This window comes from Mycteria americana, chromosome 2, assembly GCF_035582795.1.
Source record: "Mycteria americana isolate JAX WOST 10 ecotype Jacksonville Zoo and Gardens chromosome 2, USCA_MyAme_1.0, whole genome shotgun sequence".
Classification (NCBI taxonomy): Eukaryota; Metazoa; Chordata; class Aves; order Ciconiiformes; family Ciconiidae; genus Mycteria; species Mycteria americana.
In genome coordinates this window covers 32,510,433-32,531,696 of record NC_134366.1, presented here as the reverse complement: position 1 = coordinate 32,531,696, position 21,264 = coordinate 32,510,433, and the positions used below count along the sequence as shown (strand labels likewise).

Below are 21,264 nucleotides of genomic sequence, written 5' to 3'. Positions count from 1 at the left end.
TTTGTTCAGTTGTTTTTATCATTTTGTTGTTGTTTTTTCTCCTAGAGTGCATGAATCAGCAAGAACATGAATATTTAGCAGGGTATGAATAGAAAAGAGATTGCATGCAACACCAGTAGCATAGTTTTTCAGAGTCTAGCCAAGAGCACAGATTGAGCCTTTTCACTACCCAGTACATATGTAATCGGAGAGACTTTGTTTGCTACAAAGGTGAAACAGTTATAATTATGCTAATGTCTGTTTTTAAATGACTGATTAGAACTACTGATTCATGTTAAAGGAAAAAAAAGTTGTAAGCACTACTTCTCTAGAGTGGGTAAAGATCAGGGAGATGCTAAAACTTGCTTTCATGATAACTGTGGAACATTCTTTCAACCAGTGCATTACAATCGCAGAGGAGGAGGAAGGAGAACCAAATGATTTGAACTTTATCACTGAGTGATTCAGTGATTCATCCCTATGGAAACTGTGAATGCTTAATGGTACCTTTGCCAGATAATATTAGCTGTCGTGCTCTGCGCAGCTTTGGTAGAAGGCGTACTAGCAGGGACAGTACCAATCTCTGGTGGCTTTTAGCATTAGCTCTTGTTTTACACTGAAACATTTCTGCTATGTAATTCACAGGCAAAGAAAGATATTTTTATATGTTTTCTTAGCCTATCACTAATGAATAATGGACCTTTGTAGCTTGAAACAAGGTACTACAGTAAATATCTTCAATCTTATATTACAGCTCTTAAGAGCAGTGTGATGTAGAGGCAAAAATTGCTGAAGTGGTAGAGAGGTATAGTACTTACCTTTTCTCCCCACAGTTAGGTGAACAACTTGGGAATAAGACGGGGTATATAAGGGAAGCAAACCAATCCGTATAGCAGTTAAATATGTTTTGCTGTAAGTCAAAACCAGTCAAATTCTTTCTGAAATTTACTTTCTAATTGCTAAGAATTTCCTCTCACTTGCCATTATATTGTTTCCTGAAAACTGTGATAAGCTTTGCTTGCAGAATTTATTGGACTGTAACAGCATTTGCTGTGGATCCAGTGTGGTGGGATTGTTCACTGTTGAATAGGTCATATGTTATGCCTTTCCAAAGGCATCTGATAAGACAGTTTGTAAGCAGATTGCTCAGTTTTTGCTATCAGTCAAGGCATTACAGTGTCCTGGAACCACCTGTACATGGGCTCTCTTCTTACTCCATAGAAAATAGATCTAGGGGGAGAAAAATGAGCATTTTTGAAGGGGATGGTGTTTAGATTTCAGACCTCTGACAAACTGGCCCAGAAAGTAGGGACAAAGAGTGAGGTATTCTTAGGCTTCTGGTTTTCGTCTTTAGCCTTTTAACAGTATTCCTACCAAAGCTTCAGGCTTCTTTCTGCTCTGCAATCTAATGTGGTATATGATCAGCTGAGTAAGCTGCTTTGAAATATCTTGGTAATGGTGGACATACCCGCTCTTGTGGCTGGAATCAAGTGATGATACAAACTTGGAAGTATATATTTGTCGTGGTTTAACCCCAGCTGGCAGCTAAGCACCACACAGCTGCTTGCTCACTCCCCCCGCCCCCGGTGGGAAGGGGGAGAGAATCAGAAGAGTAAAAGTGAGCAAACTCGTGGGTTGAGATAAAGACAATTTCACAGGTAAAGCAAAAGCCGCACACACAAGCAAAGCCAAACAAGGAATTCATTCACTCCTTCCCATGGGCAGGCAGGTGTTCAGCCATCTCCAGGAAAGCAGGGCTCCATCACACATAACAGTTACTTGGGAAGACAAACGCCATCACTCCGAATGTCCTCCCCTTCCTCCTTCTTCCCCCAGCTTTATGTGCTGACCATGACGCCATATGGTATGGAATAGCCCTTTGGTCAGTTGGGGTCAGCTGTCCCAGCCGTGTCCCCTCCCAGCTTCTTGTGCCCCCCCAGCCTACTCGCTGGTGGGGTGGGGTGAGAAGCAGAAAAGGCCTTGACTCTGTGTAAGCACAGCTCAGCAATAATGAAAATGTCCCTGTATTATCAGCACTCTTTTCAGCACAAATCCAAAACATAGTCCCATACAAGCTACTATGGAAAAAATTAACTCTATCCCTGTCAAAATGCAGCTATTCTTGTCTGAGTAGCTCCCCAAAATGTTGGGAATACATTTCCAAATTGATGAAGCAAGTCTGATCCTGGGAGGAGTCATGCTGGTAGTCTGTGAGGAATGTTTATTGTTGGATTTGGCTGATGAGATACTTCAAATAATAATCTTCTGTTGCATTGGTCAGAAAGCATTTCTAAAGCAATATCGCTGTTGAATAGTGATAGCTGCAACCGAGGGAGTAGGGTAGTATTGTAACTTAAGCAGGCTTATCAACATTTGCCTGACCAATTGTGTCTTATCCTATGTTTGGTGAGATGACAGAGAAGGGCCTTTTGGCGGTACTCACCATGAATACAGATCATCTCCAGGAGGAACCAGAATTAAGTTCACAGACCAAATTAGCTGTTGGAGTGATTATGTGGAAAAGGTGCAATTGTACTGTCCTGCTTATATGTCTCCTTGGAGGCACTGTGGCAGGGTAGTCACTGAGTGAACCTCTCACATAATATGAAGTGTTTGGTGGGTCTACAGTTAGTGTGATCATGAAAGGGAAATGTTAATATTTGTCCTTTCTTTGAAACTCACGTTTGGTTGTTTTGTGTTTGATTTTTTTTAATGAAATAATGTTGTTACTATGGGTTCTAACAGAGTTTCCTTCTCTTTTTGTTCCCTTTTTAGTTATGTTTCGCTTATATGATACAGATGGGAATGGATACCTGGATAGTTCGGTAATGTTAATTTATGTATTTTAATGTATTGTAAGAGTATGTCATAATGGCATACCTATACAAAGCTACATTAATCCAAATCAAGTTTATATTATATTTATCCATTAAGCTGCTGCTTCTACAACTGTATAAATTTTCAAATGCTGACACTGCTATCGTGGAGTCCTATTCTATAGTCCTCTGATTTTCAATCATATTACTGTAGGGAACACATTAATATCATTCCTAGAATTCTAGTATGCTGCCAGGAGATGTGTATGAAAGCACCATTTGTAAAGATTTCATTAAAAGGGGAAAGTGTGAGAGTCACACAGTGGATGTATGTGGAGAGATGTCAGAACATCCATGATGTTATTAAGAATGGAGACAATGGAGAATTAAAGACAAAGTTTTGAGGAGTAGCCCAACGAAATGTTTGAAGGAAAATCAGAGAAATAGCAATCATTTAAAAAATGTAACTTTTTTTTTTCTGTTACCTAACAGAAAGAAGTATTTTATTGGCAGCTTTCTTTTTTCTTTTTCTTTTTTTTCCTCCCTTTTTTACCTCCCTGAAGTAAGACAACATAGAGTGGATTGGTAAAGAAAAGGAGGTGATTCCCTTAAGTGATAGGGGAACAGGGAAGCTAAGTTACATAGAGGTGTAAAGTAAATACTGTATCATAGTTTTAGGCAATACAAAATATTAATTAGATAGCTAGTGCATAATAAATACACATGAGAATTCAGAATGGTTCTAGATAAGCATTTGGGCATGTTTACAAACCAAACTGTATATATGAATGTGGAAAAGCACTAGTGGTATGTGATCAACGGAAATTACAACACTGTAATGGTAAGAAAATATCTCTGTATTAGTTTATACTGTCTACTTTATGCCTTATTTCCATTCGAAAGTTGCAAATTATACAATTGCTGTCAAAAAAATAGTTTGTTAGGGTGCTGGAATTTAAAGGACCTCACATCATTATATCACAGGGTGGACTTCAGATCATGAAACCAATAGTTGAGTGAACAACTAGGAAGGAAGAAACTATTACTACTTTCAACCCAGAGTCTGTCCTTTGGTTGTGGGGCTGCATTTCACCTCCCTGCATGCTTTGCGGTTCATGCCTGATGTTCTGCTAGTGAAGTAGATTCACCTAAGAGTGGACAACTTCCACTGTAAAGGACATTTTACTAGGAACATTGATGAAACAGTGTCACTGAATGCAGTATGTTTGAATTATAAGTTGCTCGCAGCAGAATTTGTCTTTATAATATTGCATTAAATACTATCATTCTTTTTCTTTCATCTGTAGGAGCTGGAAAATATCATTGCTCAAATGATGCATGTTGCAGAATACCTTGAATGGGATGTTACTGAACTGAGTCCAGTAAGCATCCATTTTATCACAATTTTTTAATGTTGCTAGAGACGGCATTTAATCATTTTGTGATACTTCATGTCAACGTGTGATTCTGTATATTAGTAAGGTAGAAATAAGTCTGTGCTCCACTATGACGCTGTCAATTAGCACTTTCATGAACCTTTTTCTGATTAAATCTGATCTGTGAAACATTCTTGCTACAGTTTAAGGCTTTTCTTCAGTGCATGTAGTAATTAACATTTATAACACAACTGGTTTGTCTCTGAAAATTTCTTAAAAGTAACTACCTGTTATTTGTATTTTAAATAGTATGTACACAAAGGGACAAAACTTAGTTTGAGAACTTTAGGTGATAATAAAATGTAAATAAGAATATGACACTTTATTTTCTGACCTCTCAGTACTTGTTGTAGTACAGGTGCCATACAAATAATATTTTCCTTAATTTTTGCATGTGGATGAGGGAATTGGAGATCTGTACATATCTTCTTGCTATATTAGAATATGGAATTTATGAGATTTTTCATTAAACTGTGTAGATCCTTCATGAAATGATGGAAGAAATTGACTATGATCATGATGGCACTGTTTCTCTAGAAGAGTGGATTCAAGGAGGAATGACAACAATCCCGCTCTTGGTCCTCCTTGGGTTAGAAAATGTAAGTATTAACCTAAAGAGTGTCAAGTTTCTGCTTGCATGTCAGCTGTGGCCCTCAGGTTAGTTTCTCTGTGGCCTGTGTAAGGAATGGCTTTTCTTTTCTCTACTATGGCTGAATGACATGCAAAGAACAGAAGTGTGTCTTCAAAGTCAGAGGTACATTAGCATGTTTGAAGCAACACCAAATAAGCAAGCTCTGGAGCTGGAAGCTGTAAAAAGCTGATTAATTTGTCCTGTTAACAGCATATTGTTAATTCCTAGCTGCAGTAGTATCTGTTAAGAATGTTTTACTGCCCGTGTGTATGTTACAGCTGGCTTGGAGCAGTGTCTAGGCTTCTCAGCATGGGGCTGTGTTGTGTGGCCTAACCATATGGAGTCACAGAACAATCTAGGTTGGAAGGAACTTCTGGAGATCACCTGGGCCAGCCTCTTACTAAAGGCAGGAATGCAAATTGAGTTATCCAGGGTCCTGTCAAGCCTAGTCCTGAATAATTCCAGTGATGTGGATTCCACCAGTTCTGCGGGCAACCTCTCCCAGTGTTAATTGTTCTCAAGGGAAAGAGCTTTTTTCTTATGCGCAGATGGAATTTCTTCTGTGGCAATTATTGCTGGTTGGCTCTTGTCCTGTCATGATACATCCCTGTGAAGATAGTTCTTCCGTCTCTGTAACTACCTTAATAAACTATACTAAGTAGCAATATCAAAGAGAACACTTACACCAAAGGGTGAAGTGTTACGAAAGAAGAGCTTATGCTTTGTACATTTACAACTTCACATTAAAGATAAGACAGACATAATATGATCGATTTTATACCAGTTCAACACCGCTGTTTTAACACTGGCATGTTGCCAGTGCCACCTGCTGTCCTGTATTTGAGCTAATTTTGAGCACATGTATCTTAGCATATGTTTCAAAGGCTTTTCTGTTATTTTATAGAAAACATTTTTATTTACTTTTTTTCTGAAGTCTTTTTCAGATATTGAGGTGAAATAATAAATAATATGTACTTTCCCCATATACTGCTACAGCCTGAACTAAACCTAGACTGCCCTAGTTGCTCTGTGGTATTTTATTTTCACAAAGAATAGTCAGACTGAGACCTTCCGTAGGGAAATATGCATACAAAACAGTGCATTTAGCAGAAGATCTCAAATTCTTGCAAAATCTTATTAATCAAATTACCAGCTAAATATCTGAATTGAGGATAACTTTCAGTACATTTGGATCACTGTAAGTACTAATTCCCTAATTCTGTATGTGTGACTGAGTAACAAAAATGTTAAATTACTTCCCTGTCATCAAACAACAGATCTTTGTCAGGCTGTATTCCATTATTTCCACAGAATTACTCTAAACAAAGGGCAGCAAATACTCTCAAGCACTCAGTATAGCAGAGAACTGGTAGTCATTTTCAGTACAGATTTTTCTTTTGTGACAGGTAGTGTAGTTGTTCTGGGAGTATTTTTCACTGTCTACATGTCATTCTTTCTAAATTTGAAACTCAAATTCCGTGATAAATTAATGCAGATCCTTCTGTAGAGATTTATTTTCATACTAAAGCAAAAGCTATATAATTAGAAAGAAGCTATGTAAATGTATGTTATCAGACATTTTATCCTTCTGAGTATTTTTACTAGTTATTAGGTAATTTATCTTGCTGTGCATAGCTTTACTAGGGAATTAATAAAAATACGTTAAACAATGATCAAAATTCTGTAGCCTGCTGTCAGCGTAGGTCAGTGTTTCTGTCATCAGGAAACACTGTGTGTTTCTTGTGTTGAAGAGACATATATGTACAGTTGTGAAAAAATATTATAATAGTATGCAAAATATCTTTTTGATCAATAAACACAGTTTTATTAGTTGAAAGTTGGAGTAAAATGGATGGGGTGGCTTTTAATGCTTTTCTGATATTTTACTTCCCTGTGCATGAAGTCCATTAGCTGCAGAACTGTACAAGCTGAATTGCTAGTCATTTGCTAATTATTTACTAGGAAATGTTGCCATCCTCTAAAAGGGATCCCATTTTTCTTTTCATGTTTAAAAGTGCTCTTGGTTTCTTACACCATTCGCATAGTAGGTAGAGAAAAGCCAGATTTTAAAATTTCCCATCAAACCAGCAAAAAGTTACTACCTCTGTTTGTACACAGTTCTAAATTATCAAATCTAAGTGTACTTTAGGACACTGAAAAGTTAAATCAAGAAAGTTAAAACTCTAATCCCTGTCCATCGTTATTTTGTGTAAACTGATAGCGTGATTTTCCTGGTTTTACAGCATCTAATGTATTACCCAAGGAGTTCATTCCAGTGCGTCATTCCCAATAGTGGAATACTGTTACTTCTTTTTACACGCTGTTGTTACATTTTGCGAACCCAGCTTTCCAGGACTCTGCTTTTTGGCTGTCTTTCTCTCTCCTTTTAGTTATGATAATGAAAAGTAAGGTAAGAGTCTTTTGGACTCAGTAATCAAATAATAAAGTTCTGGTATCTTAAAGTTTTCCACAAGCTGATTAGTATGTGAAAATGAAGGGCATAACCTACTGGCTTATGCTGGTTAGCATGTCCAGGTAGTCTTCACATGTTGAAAATAAGCAAAAAAACCCCCAAAACAACCAAACAATTCTCTCACCTTCTTTGAACTTTAGCCAGCTATGCTTTGGCTCTATGCTGAACTCAGGCAATGATGAAATTTTACATCCAAGAGATCAATTTCAGAGCTTGTCCGGTGTGATAGTGACAATTGTCGCTGTAGTTTATTTAAAAAAAATTATGATACCAGTGAAGTCTTTAATTTGTTTTGTATTGGGGTCCATTAACTTACTGTAATTTACCTAACTCTTGTACAGAGCTTGTACAAACAATACAAAATTCTCAGCTGGTGTAATTTGTTATGCTAATATCAGTGAAGTTATGATAATTTATTTCAGCTGAAGATTTGTCATAGTATCTTCAGAATTCAGCTACATTCTTTGTACTTAATCTTTAGTTTCCTTTAAGAGCTATATAAAAAGGTCAGATATCATGTAAAAGTTTTATATTACATTTAAAGCCTTTCAATCAGTTTTTGTTACATATTCTATTAGATGCTTTAGTTACAATAATTGAAAAAATTCAAAGCAGCATTTAAGTGGAATATGGAATTATACAAAAATAAAAGAATAAGCAAGTTAGTGTTGTTAAAAAATGGGGTTGAGATAGCCTAATCTGTCACAGGTTTGTGGTCTTTGCCCTCTGACTTCATCAGTAATCCCCGTCTGAAAGAGACAGGAGTATTAGGTTGTTACTACAAATATTAGCCAACCAGCTGTTGCCAAGTTAAAAGAAGCAACAAGGAAATCTGCCTGACTTTCCTTCTGATCTCTCTCTCTCTGCCGCCTCTCCCCCCAGCCCTTTTTCTAGACTTTCATGAAACTTCTACTGCCCTCTCAAATTTAGTTGAGATTAGTAAATTAATTTAAAAGTTGCTGGAGCAGTTTAGAGTCATGGAGATAAAGGGACAAAGAGCATAAATAAGTCTCACTTCTCTAGGAAATCAACCTAAATATCCAGTTCATTTTATCTTACTGGGTTTTATGCTTTCTATTTCCCCCTAAAACTTGAGTTTAGAGTTGCTGTAAAGGTAGAACTTAGAAATACAGAGAGTTTTATCTCTGGGAATGTTCCAGGATAGAAAGAATGTATTCTTATTTTGGTGCTTTTCAAGGCAATTGGTGTGCTAAACAATTTCAGTACAAGATAAGGGACTTATATAAGAACTTAATTGGTTCTTATTCTATAGGGGTGCTGTGATACACATACTGTTTTGAAATTTGTTTTGCAAGAAGAGACCTTGGAATTGTTTATGTGTATAATCCATTTATACTTGGATGACTACACGTTTTCCACTTAGTAATGGCTGAATGTGTTCTGTACTGCCCCTACTGAAACCTTTGTCTTTAAGGCCCATAATTCTTACTCTGAGGTTTAGTTGTTCCAAGAAATGCTCTCATGAAAAGTGAGAATTTCATGAAGGAAAAAAAATTAATTAGGTAAATATAGAGGAATTTGTTATTTATGTGGTGCAATTTTTAATAATAAATGTATGAGGTAAGAGTTTTTTGCTGAGTGTCACACTTGAGTCTGCAATTTTCACAGCCCACATCAACTTTCCAAATTTGTTTTTGCTTCCTAAGGCAAGAGTTTGTTTGTTTCACATCCAGACACAGATTCACAGATATGTCCTTGCAATTACTCCTTCTGGTTGATAATTACACTTTTGGGAAGTGGCCTATTGCATACTAGTGACCAAGAGGCTATTTATTCTACTCCTCCACGGTAGAAACCTTCAAAGTTTCTGACCTTTTAATTTCATTCTGCTTTAATTTAAGCAGATCAGCATTGTCAGTGAAGTTTGAGAGTTACCCCATTGACTTTCCTAGCATTGCTTAAAATGTGCTTTGTAATCTGGGCACAAAAAGCCAGTTAATGATCGTTTGCTCCTAAGAGTTTTTGTCAGCCATGAACATTGTACTTTGCTCTTTGCTAGTTCCTCACTTGTACAATATTATTCCATCCTGTTCTGATAAAAGCACTTGATTTCTCTTCTAAAGTAATTCCATGCCAGATATTTTGGTCTCACGTCTCTTGTAACAGATCATTACTACCACGTCTGCCAGTAACTGTACAAAAAGTAGGTGTAAACTGCAAGTTCACAAGTGCTAGTGTTTAAAAAAATCCCGTGTTTTAGGAGTGGAAAGTGTTTTATTCCCTCTTCACTGGCCACTAGATGTCACAGTTGCACTGCATCTGGTACTGTACAGTTGCTGAAAAGCTGCCCTAAGGTGAGAGAGAAATTGAACAACTGTAAATGCTTCATAAAGTCATCAATAATCTGAAACCAAGCCACTATACCTTTCTTTTAAGTTACCAGGTGTAATCTTCAACCCATGTCACCTTTTAAATCAAGGTAAATCTCAATGGGCCAAACACATTTGTGTTGAAGTGTGACTGTGCTTCAATTAAATCAGAAGGATATGCTCTTACAATTTTATTTTGGATCCTCAAGCAGCAAATATTATGCTATTACACTCAAAGAATTTAAAAGGTAACTCTTTTTTAACCTTTTTGATTAAATATGGGATGGAATACTCGAGTGTGAATCCACACTTGGGAAATAACTGCTTCTTACACTGTATATTACGTTATTGTTGGCTTACTTTTTGAGCTCTGAGTATGTGAAAGTGGAACCAAACTGGGGACTTGCAAACATTTGCAAGTCTGGTGTGGGATCTGTTGCACCATGAGGAGTCCCTCTCAGGCTGAAGTCTGAAATGACTATTTAATACCTAGGCAATTTCGTAGAGTTGTATTTCTTTCATTCAGCAAGCAATGAGGGTGATCTGGCCTTTTATTGTCCCCAGGGATATTTTTGTAAGTCCTCTCTAAAGTCTGGTGGGTGAGTTTTCTGAAAAGCCGAAGTGCCAATGAGCCATATGCTATTTCCATATGTACAGAGGGCAAAACCAAGCCCCTGCTAGAAGAAGCTGTAGCTTACCCTCTTTGTGCCAGCTCCTTACCAGCTGGGAAGCAGATTCACCCTAAGCGATAACGGGAGCTATTTTACCAGTCTCATTTCACGGCATTGCCAGCAGAGGGGGTAATGTTAATGCTTTCTGAGACTTCATAGCAAGAGCTGCTAAAAAAGTGCACATCTCTCTTCTTGACACTGCTGTCTACTTTTATGCTGTGCTAGCTCCCACTTCTTTGCAGGAAGTTTGCAAATGCCTTTCCTTACTACAGTCCTGCTTTTCCTTTTGCCTGTAGGTTAGTAAAAGCCCAGAAGTCAGGAGTAACTCTAACCTGTTCTGTGTATAAGATGTAAAATAAATAGTATTTCATGCAGGTATACAAATTTATCATTACTTAAAATGTAATTTCTGCAGCATTTCAGTCTCTGCAGATGACAGGTGACTACCAACTTAGGGACAGGGAAACTTCATAGTGTGTCTAATTATGATGCTTGTTTAAACACATTAATTTCCCCTCCTCTGCTCCATTTTCTATGCTGTCATTTTCTCATGTGCATATTAATGCTTAAGCATTTCTGCATGATCAGGATAGTATACTGGTCAGTGCATGGATGAAGGCTGCGGAAGTGATTTCCCCCCCCCCTTTCTCCAGCACGCACACACAGACACACACAAAATATCTTGGAAGTTAGAAGTGAGGAGCCCTCCCTTGAATGAGGTTACTCCCTCTCTAGTTGTACTAGAACAGACTTAGAACCCCCTCTCCCCAAACCAAAATGAACAAAACAAAACCTGACATGAATTCTTTGCTGAGAGCTACCAAAGGAGTATGGAACTTAACTGCATTTGTATTGAAAGGAGGTGCTGCGTGGTTTAATGGACACTCTTCTCACTGACTGAATACCCAAATATCAGTCATAAAAATGTCTTTAAGTCATGTAAATATTTTTAAAATAAATTAAAATAACAGTAGGCATTGAAAGAATAACTTAGCAGACTCTCTAACATCCGTCTCCCTAGGTTGCTTGTTATTGACTCTTCTCATAGAAAAGACTGAGCATGCTGGTATTTCAGACACTCTGTAGCTATTGTAAGAGGGAATACTTGCTAGGTTGAAAATTTATCAGTGATTTCATTACCTTTTTTAAGTCTCAGAATCTTGACTTTTGTGCTTGAAACCTTAAGATCTCTTTGGGCACCTTTATTTACAAATATCTAAAAAGCTGAAGTAGGTTAATATTAACCAGATTAGAGATGTGTAGCTAAATTCTGTGACTGCATAAAATCTTCCACTCATTCTAAGGCTGGCTCTTTCATGGTTGACTTGCTTCTTAAAGGTCAAGTCCCTTTGGCAATCAAATCCATGGTAGAAGGGTCAGGACCATAAGTTAAGAGAACCATTGTTAACAAAATAAATGTTGCTATTGTCATTATGTGATAAAGTCTGCATATGGCATATGGAGGCTTCATTTTCAGTGATGTATAATGAAGTGAGGAAGAGATTTTTTTTTTTTTTTTACTGTACCTGCCTTGCTTTGAGATCTTCTTAATGACTATTTGTTTTTAAACTCTTTTTCAGGATATGGAAGCAAAATGAGTGAATGTCAGTAAATGCACTGATGTGTCAGAATTGTGGATTTTATTCATACTTAAAGACTTGCATTGAGGGGGCTTTGTTTCACATTATGTCTTTTTTTTTTTTCTTGGCAATGTTTTAAAAAGTTATGTGCATGCATAATCATATGCAGCACTTTATTGCTTATTTTTGGCAGTGCACAAGAGCAAAAATTTAATTTGCTATTTTCCAAAAGTGCATTGTGTTTATGTAATGGATTTGCATCAGTTGCAGTCTGTAACACAGTTAAGTGTTTTAATTGGCAGAACACCCACATCAAGACTTGTTTGTTTTTCTGATAAGGAAAATGCCAGCTAAGTTAGTCCATATGTTCTGTTCAAATAAGAAGCGACATATTCACATGTAATGGCCATTCTTTAAAAATAAAATGAAAAAGTAACACAACTAATGTGGAAGAGGGGCAAGTTTATGCATAATTATGAATTTTTGTTAATTTTCAGAAATAGCAAATATTTTGCTAAGGAAAGCTGGTCAGCTTGCATTTTAAGTGCTTGTGGTCTATGACTGTATCTGTTGATGACCTGAGTAATGTTAAAATGAAAGTGTACATTGTTTGCTGTTTTTTCTCAGAAGGATTTACATGGTCTTTACTCTCTAGTGAATAATTGTCTACTTTCAGAAGACTTGAAACTCACATACTATATTAACATTACTTCAAAATTATTATTACTAACAATTAACTATTAACAATAACTTCAAAAATGTGTGGAATGTGGTAGTAAGATGGAAAGAAGAACAGAAGTTACAGAGCTCCGTTTAATGAAAGACATCCTTTTCAGCTGCCAGTCATGCAGGAGCTTGACAGACTTCTAGTGCTCCACAGCTGCAGAATCTATTTCTGCTTCTTCAGGGGAAATTGGAAAACTTCCACACTCTTTGCCAGCCCGAGAATCCCACATTAGGCATCTGTTCTGCTCTTTCTGCAGAAAGGGGACCCTGACATTGCCCAGCTGTCAGAGATGGCATTTGAACTCCTGCTGATAATATCGGGGGAACTCCACTTAGGCTCTGATCCTGATATCTCAATAGAGGAAAAATATTCCAGCTAACTTCAGTTCCTTTTGTTTCTAGGTAATTTGTAGGAATTATTCAAAGTTGTGTTCTGGCTAGGACCTGGCTTTGAACCAAACATTCTTAATTTCTTGGAGTGCTGATTTTCCTTCAGGATTTTTTTTTTTTCCCCACAGGGGTAAAGAAGTCCTCGTCATCTGTGACTTGTCATTAACAGCTAACTCTTAGAAGAGAGCAATACTGATTTTTAAGGACATAACTCATGCAAGATATGCTAATATAGGACAAAACTAAATTTTTATTGAAGTTTATGTCCGCTGACTTACATTGACTGTCCTTACCAATGAAAACCATCATACTATTGAAGATCTAGTCAGGAATATTGTATATACATGATGACAAATAGTAGTAATAGTTTGATGTGAGAAATCAGAAACTGGGTGAGAACCAGCTGTTGATTTGGCTTCCGAGAACCAGAAGTTGATGTGGCTTCCTTTAGCTATGTGACAATTTCCTTTTGGTAATGAAATGACCAAGAAGTGGTCATACAGTGTTTCAGTAATACACAATGAAGAATCAAACTACTGCAGCCCATTTCCAGCTGATAGACGTTAACTGCCTTTGTTCTATTGGATGTTATATTTGGTAAAATAAATAAATAAATAAATTAAAAATCAAGTGCTATTACATTAGGTTAATCTAATTTTTTTAAAAATCAAAACCTCTGATGACTGCAAAAAGGAAAAAGTCTGATGGCCACACTTGCCAAGAAACCCAGAATTCACAGAATTAATTTAACATCTGTACCAAGTGCACATAACTTTGAAAACCTTCTAATAACAGTGAGGTCTCAGAATGATTCCATTAAGAAGGAAGAGGAGAATCATGCAGCTGAAAGCTTACTTTCATAAACGTAAATGATTTGATAATATTTTAGTTGTACGCTTAAGTTACAGTGGGCCTCTGAGTTGTAAGTGCCAATCAGTCTATTCATGCTAGATTTGAGTATAGTGCTACAGCTAACTGAAAAATGTGGGCTTACATGTAAGGAATTCAGTTTTTGGAGAAGAGGTCTAGGATGTAAATCTCACCCTTAAATACGTGTTTTTTGATAGACTATCAGCAGTAGATTGACATAAAGTAAAGCTGGCAGTAAATATTATTGTGGTGTGGTTAGATTTCCAACTTCACATGTTGATACGTGTCCCTAATTCTAAGGGTCATTAAGAATATCTCTGTAGTTTTAAAAAATCCTTTTTATTGTTCATTTTGGGGAGTTTTACCTTCTAACCTGCAGCACCTTTATTTTTAGAATTAGTCTAGAACAAATTTTAGTCAGTTTTAGTACTAGTTGTAATTTAATATCAGCCTAGATTTATTGCTAGCATTGTGTTGCAGTGGTGACAGCAGCCTGGTGTTTTTTCTGAGTCGTTTTTGAAACACATGGATGTCCATGAGCTTCTGAAGAATTTTTTATTATATCATTGCCTGTGTATTTAGAATGATTATACTGTGATCTGGTGCAGAGTATTAAACGAAGTAACAGCTTGTCTTTTACGTTCTTGAGTCAATCTCCAATTTTTATTGGCACTTATATCTTTCATTGTTTATTTTATTAAGTGAAATCTGTTTCTTTTATGTCCTGTGCAGAATGTGAAAGATGATGGGCAGCACGTATGGAGACTGAAACACTTTAACAAGCCTGCCTACTGTAATCTTTGTTTGAACATGCTAATCGGAGTAGGCAAGCAAGGTCTCTGCTGTTCTTGTGAGTATAAGCATTTCAGCATCCATTTGCATACATGTCTATTCCTAGAAATGTTGTGCTCGCTGCATAGCAAAGAATGAGTAGCTTCCCAGTACAGAACCATTTCCAGCACAATGGTGTCTCCCCCTTTGTTTTCTGTGCTTGAGCACTCAAGGTTCCATTTTTAATTTTTCAGGATATTGGGCTTTCAAAGCTGTTGTTTGAGGGAGTTTTCTGTATTATAATAGCTCTCAGTGTTAGTTCCCTTTGGAGTCTGCCTCTTTTTGGTTCTTTCTTTTTTTTTTTTCTTTTCTCTTAGCAAGTATCATGCTTAAGTTTCAACCTTATGTTTTTGTTATTCCTCTTTGTATTTATTAATACTTATTCATATTCTTTAATAGGTATCAACTTGACCGGCATCTAAGTCCCATATTTGTTTATTCAAATTTTGCACAGAATTCTTGTTTTGTTAATTGTGAAGGTCAAAATCCCAGTTTCCCAGAAATCAAGTTTCTGTAACACTTCTAAAGTTTTTTATGTTTACTTGGTTTGTAATCATAAATCTTGGTCTTGCCATGCTTTCACATATTAACTGATTATAGATTTTAAGGTAAAGAAACACAGAAAAACTACTGCATCTAATGTGACCTTCATTGGACTGTTAGATACAGTTACTACAGTTCAATTCCTTGAGTTATATCTATGTATCTCCTAATAATCTGTGTTTGACCAGCTCATAACCTGTATCTTGAGAAACCAAATCTTGCCGAAAGATACCTCGTCTCTGTTTGAATATTTCAAGAGATGGATGATCCATATCTTTCTTTTGTGGTGTGTTCCAATGATTAATCATCTTTTTTTAAGACCTATTTTCTGATTTGAATATGTCTGGTAGACGGTTCCAATGACTGGTTCGTGTTATGCCCTGCTCCAATAGATTAATGAGATCTTTAGTACCCACTGTATTCTTCTCATGATGGTATCAAGTCACCTTTCATTGTTCTTTTTGATAAATTAATCAGTTTCTTAGTGTAACTTACTTTCTCCATTTTTGGTATGAAAGATAGCCCATCACAGCTGTTCAGGACCTTTCTGCCTGTACAGTTCTATTGATTTAATTTGAGATTAGTCTGAATGAATGAGGGTTTTGGAATCGACCATTTCTCTCTCCTCTGTGGGCCACAGCTCTCTTTGAAACATAATTCAGATGTAAATCCTCCACATATGTGTTTTCACATCGTATCATTTCATTCACAATACTATGGAATGGGAGAGATACGTTTATTAAAATTCAAACAAATAGAAATTGCATAACTTCAGATTAATAAATGCTGATGACAGTAACTGGAATATATATATAAAATGCTGAATTGACTATTAGGTCTTGGAAGGTTACATTCTTTAATATTCTTCTATGTCAGACTGATGTAAACTTAATCCTTGTGAGGAAATATAAGACCCATATATGTTTGAATGAGAAAATTCTATTGAGCAAATAATGTAGATCATCTTCTTCAGTAGTTATCAGGAATGTGTAGATGAGTTATATAAAGTAAACTGCCCCCAAAAGACCAGCCTTACAAGAGCTGTAATTTTCTCTGCTGCTATGTACCTCTTTAAAATTTCTTTGTTATTGTGCTTGGCATTTATGTGCTGAGAACAATGGTCCCAGAGTATCTGAAGAACATCCACATGCTCCTTTCAGTTACTTCATGCAGCAAGGGGCATGAGTCTACTTAAAACATTATTACACTATTTCCTTATCTTGCTAAAGCTTCTTCTCCAATATGTTTTCAAAGCATTGCTATAGATTTCATTATTTGCATTTTAGATTGTGTGGGAGGAAAAAAAAAAAAAGGAAACTGCAGGGGGCCTCACCATCCCTCCATGGTCCAATCAACAATGTTACTCCCTGCAGTTTGTCTGATTAATGGCTGCGCCTCCCACTGGGTTTGTGTAATAGGTGCAAGCAAGGTGTTTAGAAGTACTTTGTGCTTAATTGCTCTTGAGGTCAAAAGCGTGAGACGTATACCATGCAGGGAGAAATTCATTCTCAGTTTTTAATAGTTGACTCTATTGAATGAAGGTATAATCTGTAGCATTATTTCCTCATCTAGGCACAGTTGTATAGTTGAAGTCAGGAGAGCTTTGCATTCTACCCTGACATTTGTATATTTTCCAAATGCAGCTAGTACGATCTTTACAGACCTGGTCAACAATAGTAGTTACCTCAGACTGGTATGGAGGGGTTAGGAAAAAAAGGCTTCTCAGGAGCTGGTATTTGGGAAAGTAAGAGTTAAAGTTGCGGTGATTACATGGAATACATGAAAACAATTGCTATCTGAAAATGGACTAATCAGCCATTTAAGATTTATAAATCAATAGAAGGAACAACGTAAATTCATTGGCTTTTATTTTTGTGCTTGCCAGCTGCTCTCATGCCTATAGTTTGTAAAATATAGATTTCTTTCTACTAGCAAATGACACCAAACCATTTGGCAGTCATCAATTTGTCTTTAATATTTTTTGTCATTTGGGAATTATTGTGAAAAAATGTAGTGAGCTCTGATTTAATTAAGCATTTCCTGTTATGCAATGATAGTGCATTCTTGGATTTCTCACTTGCATAATATTTCCTGTTCTAATTGGCCTTTTGTATTCCGTGGAAAAAGCAGTCTAGTTTGAGTTTTCATTGACTGATTGGATTGATTATATAGAGACGGCATGCTGGTAACGTTATTTGTTTCATAAAAATGTAGTCAGAAACACCATTGCCTCAACATCTATTAATGTGTTTCTTTTTTCAGTTTGCAAGTATACAGTCCACGAACGCTGTGTCTCAAGAGCTCCTGCATCATGCATCAAAACATATGTGAAGTCCAAAAAGAATACTGATGTAAGTTTGGGGTAGCATTAACTTTGCCATGTATCTGTTAATTTAGTAACTGTATGTATATCCACACTTTTCTTTTGCAGGTAATGCACCATTTCTGGGTAGAAGGAAATTGTCCAACAAAATGTGATAAGTGTCACAAAACTATAAAATGTTACCAAGGCTTGACTGGACTTCACTGTGTTTGGTGTCAGATCACAGTGAGTATACTATAGTAAAACCTTTAGCACAGGTTAGAGAGACAAAAATCTGCATATCTTTTTTATAGCCTCATAATTCAAAAGGTCTCATTCAGTTTTGTCATCAGGAATGGACAGTGTGTGTTTAAGAAATGGTATATGCAGAATATTCGTAGGAGTGCTTAATTGTTGCAAGCAAATACGCTTAAAGGTGTACTCTGCTTCAAGACAATATACAAATGGAAATAATATATGTCATTCTAAAGAGCTGAATTCCCAATCTACATTACAGAAAGATTATAAAAGAGTTTTCAGTACTGGGGAAAGTCAAGGTCACTGTAACACTAGGGCAAAATCCTAATTTGTGGTGTACTGACAGGCAAATGAAATTGAGGACATCTGGTAGGATACAGTGATTTCAAGTGTCTGGTAATAATAGCAGAAACATCTTGATAATATACTAATCTGTGCACCAAGTCTAATATATACAACTTTTGTGCTCTCCTTATTCAGCAGGAACCAATAACTGGAACTAATGACATTCAAGGAACACTGCCCTTATAAGTGAGATCTTCATGCTAGAAGGAGCAATGCCAGTATTTCTGTTCCTAGCCAGGGCAGGATTTAAATCTAAATGGGGAGAGATTCGGCCTTCTTCTAGGGTTTTTACCCTTTTGCTGATAACATTATTATTATTATTATTGTTATTGTTATGGAACAGCAGTTGTTTGTTCAGTGTTTTAAATAATAATATGAGACTGAGGCATTAGTGATTGTTTGTTTTCAGCATACAAGTTTGGATGTTTTATGACATATTTTCTTAAGACAAGAATACAAAATATGAAACATCATCAAAGAAAATGGATCCAGGATACTTTCAGTGATAAGCTGTTATGATTACTTAAAACCCAATATTTTAGAAGAAAGCAAATATGTAGTCCAGATTGCTGTCAAAATTTGGATAATTTATGTAGAGAGTAAAACACCCAATCCAAAATTTTCGCATCCAGATAATTAAATTTAGGCAATGGCTATTTGTGTTTAGATAGATAAATAAGAGTGTTCCGCTCTAGATATAGAAGTATTTACATCTGTATAATATGTGTATATCATTCAAGAAATACATATTTTGTAAGGCTCTCTCTTAAAGTCAAAGGAAGTTGCAAATTCTGTAGCTCCTCAGAAAAATGATTTTCCCATTAGTTCATGTGAATCTGGACTAGATTTGTAAAGGCCTTTTACTTCTTGAAGATGCACATGAAGATTTAGAGGAATTCTATAAGAACTGATATTCACTGAGGAAATACTGAGGAATGATTTATCATTGAAACCACTGTGAAGGAAGAGGCTAAATTCTTTTGAAAATATCTTAGGTGCATATCTTGTGTGCATATTTAAATGCTTAAATATCTATCAAAATTCCAGTTAAAAATGGGCCTATGTTTTTGGACAGCCAAAATTGAAAATGTTGGCACTGAAGTTTACAATTTTGCAATTGTTTTTCCATCAGTAATTTAAAGATTTTTATTTTTTGTAAAAGTATTGTTGTATTTTCAAAATAACTTTATTAATCTTTTTATTTAATTTTTATGGCTTCAGGTGTAAATTAGACACATAACTAAAAAATGAGTATTTTTAAAGTTTTAAAAATACTGCAAATTATTTGTTTTTCAATCTCTTATTCACTTGTAATTCTGTGTATTCTATATATTCTATTACAATAGCTTTCTTTGCTAATAGTAATAACTTTATTACTGAAAAAACAGTGTTTTAAATTTCTAACAGATAACTGATTTTTGAATGGATATTCTGAAGTTATATAATTGTCATCATATCCTTCATACATTTTCAACTCCTTGTACAACACCACATTTAGGGCTTGTTGCTGACATATTTTTGTTATTTAAGAGGGTGCTAGTTATTACACTACTAATTCTGAGCCTCTTTCATGTATTTTAAATATCTCTCCTTCTTACAACTTAATAGGGTCACTTCTGATGTCAAATAACTGAATCAAATCCCAAAATTTAGAGATGTTTTTCACTAGGGAGGCTTTGTTATACTGAGTTCTCAGCCAGGCCTATGATTCTCTCTTCCATATACTCTATAGTTCTCTACTACAGTCTTGTAAATGTTCTTTACGTTGTTTTCTCTCCAGCAAATACAGTTTTTCCTACTTTGCAGGCATCTGGTTGTGAGGGACATAATATTCTAAAGGAGCTAGGTTTGGGGTAAGGGAATTTTGGGGAAATGTATTTAAAATCTGCTAAAACATTTTTTTGAGAAGAGATGCATATTATTTTATTTCATTATGTCAAAGTGTTATTTTCATTAAAGCTACATATCTTCTACCATTTCTGTTGTCTGCTATGCACCAATTCTGTTGTCAAAGATCAGCAGAGACTAATAAGAAGATTAAGCTATTTTTTTCATGGATAAGTTTGCATACCACCGAGTAGCAAAGCTGCTAATTACCACTGAATGTGTGAAGATACTTTTATTTGATGTAATATGGCCTGGTGTGCATTAATTATGCTACAAGTAGCCTTACCACTGAGGCAGAGAATTAGCATGACAAATGATTTAGATTACAGGACTACCAAAATACCCTCACAATAAGGCTTTAATACTCAGAGTAAATCGAAACTCGTTAGACTTTTATTTTCTGTTGCTAAGTAACTGCCTGAAAAGGTAACTTTGCAGTATAAATGAATATGGACAAGGTTAATATTAGGTGCCATTCAGTTCAAAATTCAGAAATGTTATGTCAACATTAACTGTACCAGATAACTTTATGAAGACCATATTACCGGTAAAGCTTATATACACCAGCAACTGGTACAATTTTATTGTAATTTTAATAGAGTTCATACTGACATAGTTAAATCATCTAAGGGAAGATGAATCAGTCATTGGAAAAATGTGAGTTGCAGATTCAGGCATTGAACTACAGATTTTATAACAGCTATTGAACCTGTTGAACTAATGCTGTATGCTACCTATTATACTAGTTAAATCACTTGTTAAATGAAATTTTTACTTCAAAATTTCTGTTATTTATTATGCTGCTTGTTTTTCTTTAATGCAAATATACATATCTTCTCAAAAAATAAAATATTAATCTCTATGGGAAATGCATATTACATGAAGAACTTCATGCTCACTTTATTGAATCAATGCAGAAATAGAATCATAGAATCATTTAGGTGGCAAAAGACCTTTAAGATCATCAAGTCCAAAATAATAAGCTTTCACCAAATTTCACAACATTAGGTTGTATTTTATTGTCGCTATCTCTAATACTATTGCGAAGTATAGCAATTAATTGTGAATGCTTTGCATGATCCCTCAGTAAGTTTACCCTCAGTAAGTTTGCAGATGACACCAAGTTGTGTGGGAGTGTTGATCTGCTTGAGGGTAGGAAGGCTGTGCAGAGGGACCTGGACAGGCTGGATCGATGG

The 21,264-nt window shown here is 35.9% G+C and overlaps 1 protein-coding gene across 6 annotated transcripts in view; it reads left to right on the top strand.

Annotated features, from left to right (window-relative positions):
* DGKB (diacylglycerol kinase beta) overlaps window positions 1-21,264 on the top strand; it is a 327,466-nt gene that overhangs the window by 65,832 nt on the left and 240,370 nt on the right. For all 6 annotated transcript variants that reach the window (XM_075495543.1, XM_075495545.1, XM_075495547.1 and 3 more), the window contains 6 exons: window positions 2,755-2,804; window positions 4,103-4,177; window positions 4,711-4,830; window positions 14,635-14,752; window positions 17,539-17,627; window positions 17,708-17,824. In XM_075495543.1, the coding sequence (XP_075351658.1) occupies window positions 2,755-2,804; window positions 4,103-4,177; window positions 4,711-4,830; window positions 14,635-14,752; window positions 17,539-17,627; window positions 17,708-17,824 (569 nt within the window). The remainder of the gene's footprint in view (window positions 1-2,754; window positions 2,805-4,102; window positions 4,178-4,710; window positions 4,831-14,634; window positions 14,753-17,538; window positions 17,628-17,707; window positions 17,825-21,264) is intronic.